The 12,182-nt window shown below is 36.8% G+C and overlaps 1 protein-coding gene across 1 annotated transcript in view; it reads right to left on the bottom strand.

The window, feature by feature from the left end:
* Positions 1–563: 563 nt before the first annotated feature.
* Positions 564–12,182, bottom strand: part of FAT2 (FAT atypical cadherin 2) — a 73,571-nt gene continuing 61,952 nt past the window's right edge. Inside the window, exons 20-23 of the mRNA XM_070933863.1 lie at positions 5,568–6,009; positions 4,262–4,418; positions 2,443–3,029; positions 564–1,087 (exon numbers count right to left, since the gene is read on the bottom strand). Coding sequence (XP_070789964.1) covers positions 564–1,087; positions 2,443–3,029; positions 4,262–4,418; positions 5,568–6,009 — 1,710 coding nt within the window. The remainder of the gene's footprint in view (positions 1,088–2,442; positions 3,030–4,261; positions 4,419–5,567; positions 6,010–12,182) is intronic.

The raw sequence follows: 12,182 nt of genomic DNA, 5'->3' as shown, positions 1-12,182 counted from the left end.
TAATAAATTGGGAAATGGAATAAAAGCACCATTAAAAAATTCTGACGGCTACTCAATAATATCTTAGTTCCAATCTCTCTGATGTTTACAGCAAGAATCCACTTTATCAATTTTGCTACTTTTACAGTGGACAACCAATAAGTGCCTTCTGTTGCATCATTACAATAAAATGTAACCATTTTTGGAATGAGATACATGAACAAAACAGAACTGCTGTAGTTTGCAACTTGCTTTTCAAGGAATCACTGTGACACCGAGAAAAACAGTTGCTACCAGCACTCACTAAAAGTGCTTTCATCTTGCAATTCCATCTTTCTGTCCAGATAACAATCCAACTCTATAAAACAGCAACATGATCCATTTGGAGTCCTACCCAAGTCAGAAAAATGGGGCTGGACTGCGGGCAGAACCATCAATGCTATCATTTAGCATAGGTACCCCGGAGGGAAAGATGTTGCTGTTAAAATGGAAACGTTGCACACTTCAGTAATGTATACTTGAATTAAATGTCCTCTCCTTCAGGCACATTGCAAATGCAGACACACTGTATTTTGTTTTGTTTTTTAAAACATCACTTCTTCACAGCTTCCATAGTCACTCTCCACCATGTCGGAGCCCTCATAGTTAGAAGGCAATGCTGGCTGAGTTCTGACATTCGGTACAGGCCTGATTTCACAGTCTGCGTAGGAGGGCTGGGCCACACTAAGTCTCATGCTAACCCTCTTGTACCCATTGTCTGGATGGTAAAGTGGCCCTTCATTTTCTACCAACTGAGAAGGGTAGTAGCTGATGGCAGTGTATTCGTTCTGACACTGGGAAGAAGGTAGTTCAGCAGAGCCAGGGGGTAAGAAGTCTTCCAGATTTTGATTGCTGTAGCGAGGCGGAATAGGAGCCCGCTTGTTGTTTTGATCAAGTGGGAAAGGAAAGCCACCATAAAGGCCAGCTGGATCTGCGTCTACAGGAGGAGGAGGAGGTCGATGGCATGGGGAAGGTGGAAGGGGAGTTTCAATAATTTCATATTGATGATATTCTTGAGTGTCTGTTGACTGATATCTTGGTGGCCAGTAGGTTGTTTCTCCTGGATACACTGAAATAAAACCAGAAGCTTATGAGTATCTCTCAATAAATGTGTAATCTGCAATAACTATTATTTCACTACATCTTCATATTAACCACATTTTTTTTTTTTTTTTTCATAATGTGGAGACTGAAGGTCTGCCACGGGGAAACTTGCTTTCTTAAATAGTATATAATTAAGAATCTGAACTATATGAAACTGTAAAGTCTGCCAAGCATGAATAAAAAATTATCTACTCACAGAGAACATCTCACCAGGAACTAAAACAATTTTTAAAGGCCTAGCAAGCTACTATAGTTCTAATTTTGGAACAATACAATACCTGGTTTGAGGAAATTCTTGACAAAGATTTTTCATTCATGAATCAAACAGTGATAGAATTAGGGACAGGATAAACAAAGTATATTGATGGATATTTTCAGAACTGAATTACACTCAATACTATCAATACTCAAACCTATCAGGTTTCGTCATTAGCACTACTGTTATTTGTTATTCTTATTTACTATACAAATGCTGTTTCCAACAGCTACTCATGCTCACTATATCCTACAATTCCACTATTTCTGAAGATACACAAAAACATCTTGTGCTGTGTATCATTTTGTGCATCACCATTTTGACACTTAATATGATAATATCTCAAATACTTATGTTTTTCTTCTTTCCTCATATTAAAAGTTGTAATTTGGTACAAATTTAATTTGTCTCTTATATATTTGAATGTTCTTTAACTCTATATATAGACTTCTTCCTTTGAATATGATTCTTGTTTCTAATTCTTTGATCCTTATTACTTTGTGCTTTGTCCAAGTTCATATAGAAATGGTCTATGAAATTTCTCTTTCTGCATAAAGCATATCTTTCTTTAACATGAGCTGTCTTTAGTATGAGGTGTATATCCATTACTATAACTTTGATATTGAAGAATATTGTTATTGGAAGAGATCAATCATATAACTGGTCTATTTAGCTCATTTGAAAATTAGTTGAGAAACTTCAACACTGGCTACATTTATTTACTTAGAGCTTACTTATCACTATGTTGTGTTGCTCTTGATGATTGATGTGATATATTTTGATAACTAGCTAATACTTGTGTAACTACATTCAATGTGCAGGGCAACAGTACACTAACTGGAAAGGGAATTGAAGAAATGCATATTTCTGTTTTAAATGTGACAAAACTGATACCACCATAACATAATACTGTTATGAAAAAGGAGAGCTAGATACCCCAAAATATAGGAATAACTAGTGTGGCTTTAGAGCATAGAAACACCATTACTTGGAAAGATCCAATGAAACAGAGGAAAGGGGAAAGAGAAACAAACAAAGATAAAACAAACAAAAATAAAACAAACCCATTTTTTCTCCAGTCCAGGAACTCTTCAGTGTAGAATCATTATCAGTGATAGATAAGGGGGCAGCAGCTGGGAGATTGGGAGCCACACTGCACACAATGGCACCCCGTTGTTTCTGCACATTGCTTGAATGGAAGGTGGTGAATTCTGGCACAACAGAAGACTTGGCTGGGTCTAGAGCACTGAAATGGTTGTGATGACCATTGTTGAGAATATTGAGTTCAATGGGTGGAAGACCTTGAGTGCCAACCCCAACACTTTTTGAGAATTCACTCTTGGAGAGCAGGTCTGGATCTTCTTTGGCCACTGGCTTGTGAGCTTTGACTTTGTGGCAGTAGCGTTTGTAGATGATTGTAATAGCTATCACCAGGATGACTATACCTAATAACCCAGCAGAGATTTTGGCAATCCCTTCAGGCTTCCAAATCTCACTGGATGGATTAATAGTTGGAACCCCAATTCTTTTGGTGCAGAATGTTCCCTGGAAGTGATCTGTACAGATGCAGTGAAGAGCACCCTCACTATTCACACAACGTCCTGAGTTCTCACATGGATTTTTCAAACATTTCTCAGCAACTTTTTCACACCTGTGATAGAAGACAGATGATAAATCAACAAGCAAATACCAATAACTCTAATTATGAAACTAAAAGCAGGACCTTTAGAAAAAAAGGACATATAAGTATATTGCTGTTTTCTGCACATTTGTAAATGTAGTTTATTTGTCCAGTTCATTCCTTTACAATATATGAATGAAGTTTAGGAAAAATTAGGAAGCAGAAATCAATGCTGCCCTCTAGATACATAGAAATTTTCAGGCCCTATCAAGTTATCCCAGGTCCATAGAATTTTTTTCCAAATGTCCTCCTCTGAAATAAAGTGAGAATTCTGATCTCAGAAGAGCAGTATCCAAATGTTAGAAATCTTAATCTTATTAAGGAAACCCTCAAGGATGATTTCTGGGTCTGAATCATGGGTTGGGAAGTGGGAGAAAAATTGAAATACCAGTCATGATCATATCTGCTCAACTGGCAGAGATCTGTGGAGCTCAACACATAGGATTGCTGTTCCAGTGAATCTGAATTTAAGTGGAAACCCAAAAAGTTCAGAAAATATAACTACATGATCTTCAGAGCTTTGGGGCCATGCAGATATTAAATATATGATTGCTGCTTTGTTCAAAACAGCCGGACCTCACCTAACTCTTCCATAAGATCCTGATATATTAGTATGAACTTTGAGTAGAGAGAGCAAACATAAAATATAGTATAATTAGGGGAGCATTTCTTATAAAACATTCATCTATATAAACAGAGTCGTAAAATCTCAAGTTAAAATTGGCATGCCACGTAAGAGACACGAAATCACACAATCACAATACAATTAAAGTCATGTACTAATGTTCACAGCAGCAACAAAGCAATTAATTTTAAGTATTCATTGATAGTGTATCTCCAGTCTTGCTTATTTATACAATCACAACAGTTAATTTGTCTACATAGCAGTTCATTTAGTCATTCATTTAATCAATCAATCAATCAATCAATCAATCAATCAATCAATCTTTCTTTTGAAAGAATAAAAGGATAAGCAAATAGATCTTAATTATAATTGTCAATGATTCTATAACATTTGAGATAAGGTGAGCAATTTTTTTTTTAAATGTTCTAAAATTGGTTATTCATATATTCCTAAACAGACATGGCTATTGCACTGCGCTATTCATTGTGAGATGAATATGTGCAATGCAGGTAATATAGGCATAATGTCCTTGCTGAAGTTCAAAAGGACAAAAGCAGCATTGAGAGAACAGTCTTACCTTCCCCCCCAATATCTCTCTGGACAACGGCAAGTATAGCCACCTTTCTCAGAAAGTTCACATGTCCCTCCATGTAAGCAGGGATTTCCTTCACAACGGCCATCAGCCACTTCACAGTGATCTCCAGAAAACTGTGTGGAGCAGGTGCAAACATAACCTAATGAAAATAGGTCAAATAAAAGCAAAAATAGATTTATTTTTTAAAAGTGGATAGGGCAGCCATATACAAAATTAAAATATAATTCAGGTGATGTTATGACAAGTTATAAGAATTAGGCGTATAGTTCCTCTTCACAAGGAATAACCTTTTTTAATGCATTGAAATCTCCATTAAGAAGCTGGGGATAATATGATGTCGCCACTTAAATCACTTTGCTAACTAGAATTACATGCACAACTGACACTGCAGGTGGCAACACTGATGTGAAATGTATTGTAAATTCACAAGTACAGTTCAGCCATATGTTGTTGACCTGTATAGAAATCTGCATGGACTTAAACTTACACCCTCTCTCTTGGTGAACCTTGTTTATGAAGGACAGATGAACTAAATGAGGTGCTGAGATTCTGATCTTGTCACTGTGAGCTCTAGGAAAGCAAGAGGGATGTAGTCCACTTTGTGTTAGTTCCTTATTTGTCAAGACATGCCACTCAGTTGCAGCAGCAGGCTTTAGGCAGATGTAACAAGTGCACAACTGAATCTAACCCTAGAGAAGGTGTTTCCAAGAGTTTCCTGCTAGACGCCTTCCGTTGCCAGACATTAGTATTAAAGTCATTTCCATGTGACCAGGATAAAGGAAGAACCATTGTAGAGAAATTATTTACACAAAGATTTAGGGCAACTGAATTTCTTCTTCCCTTATTGAACACATCATTTTCACCCATGAACATAATCATTTTTATTTTAAATTCTATCCACTCTGCTGGAAGCTCATGCAATTTCTTTTCACCCATAATAAACCTTTATTTCCACCAGAACCACTCTGTTGTAAGGCAGTTTACAACAATATTTCATTACTGCTAGAGCCTATCAGTTCCTTCATGAAGGGAAAATCCTGAATATGGAAGTTTAAACATGTAGTTCACTGATTCATAACAAAGAAAACATGAAAACATTCAACCTGCTCACTTTGCCTGTCCCTTCTCTTTATCCCCCAGAAATTCATGCCTTTTCAGAACACACAACTTTGGAATATAGAGGTTAACTAACTAGAAAGAGAAAGGAGAAGCGTCTGTGATCAGTTACCTAGATATTTCACAAGTCTTTGTAATTTCCCCAGAATGAGCTGCTCCAAACTACACTTACCTCCATGTTGTACCTCACTGCAGAGTCCGTCATTAAGGCAGGGGTTGCTGCTACAGGCACCACTGTGTGGACAGCACTGCCTAATGTTTGATTCTTCAACCACCCCTCTGGATCGTTTTTCTTTGGGTAGAACCACCAGATTTCTTCCATCCACAGTAATAGCATTCAGGCAACCCCTGAACCCACCAGTGATTCTCTGAAGCTGATGATGCTGCACTAGTCCTCCAATCAACAGATCTCTAGTGGAGTGGGAAATGCTACAGTTCTCTGGGAGGTGGAGAGAGGCATTTCCCATGTCATCAACCAGCAAATGGATGGAATGGCTTTTCACTTCTAAGAAGACTGAATGCCACACACTGTCACTCACAAAATGGTGAGATGAAAGGTTCGCACTAAAGCCACTCCGACATCTGTATCCAAGATGAGGTACTCCATTAACAAGCTGCATAAGATATACAAACCATGTTTAAAATAAGCGTTTTGTATTGATTTAGGTTGCAAAGATCTAAGAATCCAAAACGTAATTTAGACTCCCCCCCCTGTATTGGCCAAATAAATGACAACTTCATTTTGCAATATCTACTGAAATTTCCACATCTAACTACTTTACTTGCATCACTAAGCAATTATCACTCTAAAATAATAGTTCTTTGACATTGGACAGTTTGTACACTCCAAGTTATAAGTCTCCAACTAGACTTCAAATAGCTTCTATAGTTTCTGATGAATCAAGTCCTTGCTACTCAAAGTTCATTATTTTTTCCTTCTCCAATCCTCTTACATGAGGAACAAAAAAAAAAAAAACTACCATATTTTTCGAAGTATAAGATGCACCTTAGTTTTTGGGGAGGAAAATAAGAAAAAAGCTGATTGGCAGGTGGATCGGCCTCCAGGAATACCTCCAATCAGCTGTTCCCAGAGATGAATTTTAGCAACAGGTTCCTTGGTTGTGAGCTCTGTGCCTTGTTTTTTTTTTTTTTTTTTTTTTGCTTTTTTTTTCTGCCTCTGAAACTTCTGAAACTCTGTTTCAGAAAAAAACCCTCTGAAGTTATGTTTGGGGGCTTCTTTTCTGAAGCTTCGTTTCTGATGCTTTTTTCAGCCTCAGAAACCTACATTTGAGAAGCTGGGCAGGGCTACATTCAGAATATAAGACGCACCCAAATTTTCACCCTCTATTTTGGGGGAAAAAGGTACATCTTATACTCCGAAAAATACGGTATGTGAAGTAAAGCAATACCTTTTCTTCCCTCTGTTAAGGAAATTTAAGGACCAGGATAATTTTTTTTATTAATGTGACTAATGTGCAGGTAGTCCTAGACTTAAAATCATTTATTTAGTAACTATTCAAAGTTACAACAGCACTGAAAAAACTTTATGACTGGTCCTCACCCTTATGATTATTGCAGCATCCCTACAGTCATTGATAAAAATTTGAGCACTTGGCAAACAGCATATATTTATAATGGGTTGCAGTATCCCAGAGTCATGTGATTGCCAGTTGTGAGCTTCCTAGTTGGCTTCCAACAGGCAAAGTCAATAGGGAAAGCTGGATTCATTTAATGACATGTGATATTTAACCACAATGATTCACTTAATAACCTTAGCAAAAAGGTTGTAAAAATGGCTATGACTCACTGAACCACTATCTTGTTTAACAACAGAAATTCTGGTCCCAATTGTGGTTGTAAATAGAGGACTATTTACAATGCATGAGCCACAGTGGTGCAGTGGTTAAAATGCAGTACTGCAAGCTACTTCTGCTGCCTGCCGGCTGCCTGCAATTTGGCAGATCGAATCTCACCAGGCTGAAGGTTGACTCAGCCTTCCATCCTTCTGAGATGGACCCAAAATAAAATGAGGACCCAAATTGTTGGGAGAAATATGCTGACTCTGTAAACCGCTTAGAGAGGGCTGTAAAAGCACGGTGAAGCGGTATATAAGTCTAAATGCTGTTGCTATTGCTACTACCTGTAGTTTGTGCCATTTCATGGCAATGATATTAAAGGACTATGTTTATGAAGTTTTTAGTGACACTGATTAGGTACATTCTGTAATATATGTGATATACATATATTTTATACACATATAAAAAAAATGGAACACATTTTCACCTTTGCCCTTTGTTCTTTTTTTAAAGGGAGGAACACAACTGCTTTCAAAGTGAGCTGATTTGTCCAGATCCCCTTTCCTCTTTTTCTTTTCAGCTACACTGGCAATTCTATTTGCCACAAGGACATGCGGAAAAGATTGGGCTGTGCTATTGCATGTGAAGTAGCATGCATGACAGCAGGAGGCTGATCCGGCTGTTTCTGTTCCTGCCTATTATCCATTCAGAAATGAAGAAAATACACTGACATTTAAGAATACTTTCTGGCCTTTGGATTCGAGTGAATCAAATGGCAAGACAATCTTAGCAATGATTCTGTTCTCACTCTCTTAATGCTACAGATGTTGCTGCCTATTCTGGAATGGCTTTTCCCTCACTGCAACCAAGCTGTAGCAGCGGCAGGATTCAAACAAGAGAAAGCAGCAGAAAGCTGCATCTCCATAAATGGAATCAGTGGAAGAAACAGCCTTTTTGGGGAAGCCAAACTGGGTTGAGTGGTTGGTCAGCTTAAGCCTCTAATACCTGGAATTATGTGCCACTGTACTTCTGAATCATAGTTCACCCCATGTGAGAAGGATGGTGCTATGTTTGCATAATGTACAATTCAATAAATACATAAACACAATAAAAGGCTATGGGAGGTGGGAGAAAATAAGGCTGTAACTTTACAGAGATGCCAAGAAAAAGTATTTTCTTCCACTATTCCTAAGGGCATTATTAGATGAGTTAGATGGGGATAATTATATTTGAAACAAATCATGATGGTGAAGGAAAACATGCAGCTTACTTTATAGAATAATTTATAGATCCAAACCAGTGGTGAAATATAAAATTTTGTTACTACTGGTTCTGTGGGCGTGGCTTGGTGGTGGTAGGTAATGTGACTGGGTGGGCGTGGCCAACTTTTTTTTTTTTTTTTTTACTTTTAAAAGCATTTTTTCTACAACCTTAAGAGGTTGCAGGAAAAAATGCTTTTAAAAGCCTCTGGTGATCAGACAACTCAGCTGGGATCGTTAGAAGCTTTTAAAGGCATTTTTTTTTCTACAACCTCTTTGGCCAAAGAGGTTGTAGAAAAAATGCTTTTAAAAGTAAAAAAGAAAAAGCCTCTAATGATCGCGCGGCTCAGCTGGGCATGGGGGGATGGGCAGGGATTTTTGCTACTGGTTCTCTGAACCACCCGCCACCATCGCTACCGGATCGGGCAATCCTGTCTGAACCGGGAGCATTTCACCCCTGATCCAAACCCCCAATTCATCAGACAGCACTGGGCTATTTTTCCCCTTTGCCTGTCAGTTTGGAAAACATGAGCAGACCTTTCTCCTTCTCTCTGAAAGAAAGATTTTATATTCCTCCACGCCTGCTTCAGAAATAATCAGTAATAATCAGTGCTTCAGGCAGTAGCCTAGAATAGGCACAAAATTGGGGCCTTTCCTCATCTGGATTCCACTGATTCTTCTATCACAGAGTGAGTCATTTATCCGTAAATAGAAGCATAGTGAATTGGTCATCTCATGCAAAGAAAGACAGATAGGAAAATTGTTGACAAAACCTATAGATAGTGTGGGACATATAGGGATCATCTGTAAATGAATGAATCTATGAAAACTTCTTCATCTAGTGACCATACTGCAAAACTTAGTAACAAATCCAGGAAGAGTTTATTAAACAGAAGCAAGATGTTTTACTAGTATTGTTCAAAAGAATGAAACAAGTTAGAGCTCAATTACATAAAATTGTTCTGACAACAACATTCCTAATCCAATTTTGTTACACCTTATATAGGGAAGAGCTTTCTCTACATCCCAGGATGGAGGAATCTATACTTCCATATAATCTTCTGAGATGCCATCACTAAGGTGTACAAAATTGCAACTTAAGTGCATAAATAGGTTGAAGGAAAGTGATTTAAAAGTAATTTACATTGAATTTATCTATTGAAATGCATCATATTTATGTCCTGCCTAGCGTTAGAATGCTGATCTATTTGTAAATGGCAAGCGTGCTTAAAACCTAACAGCAGCAAAGAGGGAATAAGTACTAAAATTCTGAAAACTAACCAATTATAAAATCTCACTTCTCTATCAATTTGTATTAAAATCAATGAGTCACTAACAAAATAGTAGAAAACTGTATCTGGGGAATGATGTTGCCACCTAGTGTTCCTTTGGTAGATGGGCACCCATATAAATAAGTTAACATAAAAAATAAATGTATATTTTTCACTTCTTGACAAGTGACTACTTCTGCACATTTCTTTGAATTTCACATGGATTTTAAACACACAGCCAAAAAAAGAGAGGATGCTATGAGAAAGTGTGTAATTAAGATTTCACTGCATCTGCCAGGTGGTAGTGGAAGATATTCAAAGATATTAATGTGATTATATTTTAATCTGGTATCCTGTTCATAAACTCTGTATTTACCCAAACTGTTCATGAAAAACAGGAGCCTAGATAGCTCTGTGGACAAGGCACTGTAATTTAACACCAGCTGTCTGCAATTAAAGTAAGTTCGAATCTTGCCAGGCTCAAGGTTGACTCAGCCTTCCATCCTTTCTAAGGTAGGTAAATTGAGGACCCAGTTTGTGGGGGCAATAAACTGACTTTGTATAAAATATACAAAAAGTATATTGCTTACACAAAAAGGCTATTGCTTAATGCACTGTAAGCCACCCTGAAGGGCGGCATATAAATCAAATTAAAAAAACAACAACTAAATGATGTAGCATGACTTTCAAAAATCGTGTTAAATTCTATGAAGTACTTTAAATCATATACCTATGGCAGACAATGGCAGCCATTCATCCCTCTATTAATAGAAGAAAAGCTTTATGGTCTGTGAATGAAAGCATATTTTCCTTCAGGTCAATGTGTAACATATGTTCCAGATCTCAGTTGGATTAACTTGCAAACTTGGATGAGTAAGTGGGTGGCTTAAAGGCTCTTGAATAATTAACTTGAAAGCAGAAAGTATCATACTTAAGAGTTACCTCATTAGGCAGCTGATGAGGTTTGGTTTTGTTTAGTACAAAATGCTTTGATCTTATTGACTTTATATTGTAGGTCTTACATTTTCCATTTTAGTAAGATTGTATGTGCTTTAACTTTATTAAACTTGTATTCAGTCTTCTGTCATTAAGGCTTCTGGCAATGCATAAAATAAGATTTATCTCTATAATCTAAAAATACACCATGCTACTAGAAAATGTAAAAAGTAAAATACCTTGCGATATAGAATGGTATCTTCTTTTATGTACACTGAGAGTATATGCACCAAGACAAATTCCTTGTGTGTCCAATTACACTTGGCCAATAAAAAAATCTATTCTATTCTATTCTATTCTATTCTATTCTATTCTATTCTATTCTATTCTATTCTATTCTATTCTATTCTATTCTATTCTATTCTATTCTATTCTATTCTATTCTACCTCTAATCAGGACAAACATTATCAACAGGGATTGTCTTTCAAAAGACACTAGATTTCAAATAATGCTCAGCACTGCCTCAGTTCCTTTATCATCATTGTATGGATATCTGAGCAAACTGGGAATTCTACTCTAACAAATAATAGTCTCTACACAAACATTTCAGTTGAAATGAGAAAATGTATGAATAATTAGGGCATAGCCAAGGCAAACAAACAGCAACACAAATTATTTTTAGCCCAGATTTAGAATGCAAACAACCCAGAAGTGCTGAGAAAATTAATAAAATACGCAAAGTAACTGCAAATTGTCATCAGCCTGCCTGAACAGTGTTATTAACTAACCGGTTTCACTCTTTATTTTTATATAAATTTTCTTAATCACTGGATACCTACATAGATTCCTGTGACTGCGTTTTCCAGTTATGTATTTGTATATTTAAGTATTTAATTACAGGCCCGTTACAGCATTCTTTCCACTGAATGCAGGAAGTATGGCTTTCAAATCACTACTGTACCCAATTTCATATGGATAAAACATACAAGAAAAAGATGCATTCTACTTGAGTAGCTTTGATATAGAATGTAGAGATGTTGGGCAGTAACCTGACGGTCTTTGGCAAACAGAGATTGATTGATTAAAAACAGGTATATCCCATACAGTTAATGCATTTAGATGATTCAATTCTGCTTGCAATCAATTAAAAAAAAGAACAAAAATATAGCAATAATAGTTAACAATATTGCTTGCCAGATCTGGATTGTTTGGGTAAAAAACCTGGATTGACCGTCAGATGATAAAATCAAATTTGTTTTCAGGATTTTTTTTGGCTGTCATCTAATGGATGTCCAAAGTTTTGTACCCCAATTCTAGTAGTCTAGTCAATACTAACAATTTAAATTCAAGGGAGCAGAGACTGGCACAGCAGATCAAATCAACTATACTGACAGTTAGCTTGGGAAATTTCAGTCTGACAAATGAACTGCCTGCCAAATTATGAACAGTGACGACAATAAGAGTTAACTATTACTGTTTCAATGTACTACTTCTCTCCCCAATATTTGTACATTTAACTTCTTT

Source organism: Pituophis catenifer, unplaced genomic scaffold (genome assembly GCF_029215685.1).
Source record: "Pituophis catenifer annectens isolate HBS135680 unplaced genomic scaffold, rPitCat1.0.hap2 SCAF_2, whole genome shotgun sequence".
Taxonomy (NCBI): Eukaryota; Metazoa; Chordata; class Lepidosauria; order Squamata; family Colubridae; genus Pituophis; species Pituophis catenifer.
The sequence above is the reverse complement of the archived record's forward strand: the minus strand, read 5'-3'. Positions and strand labels throughout refer to the sequence as shown.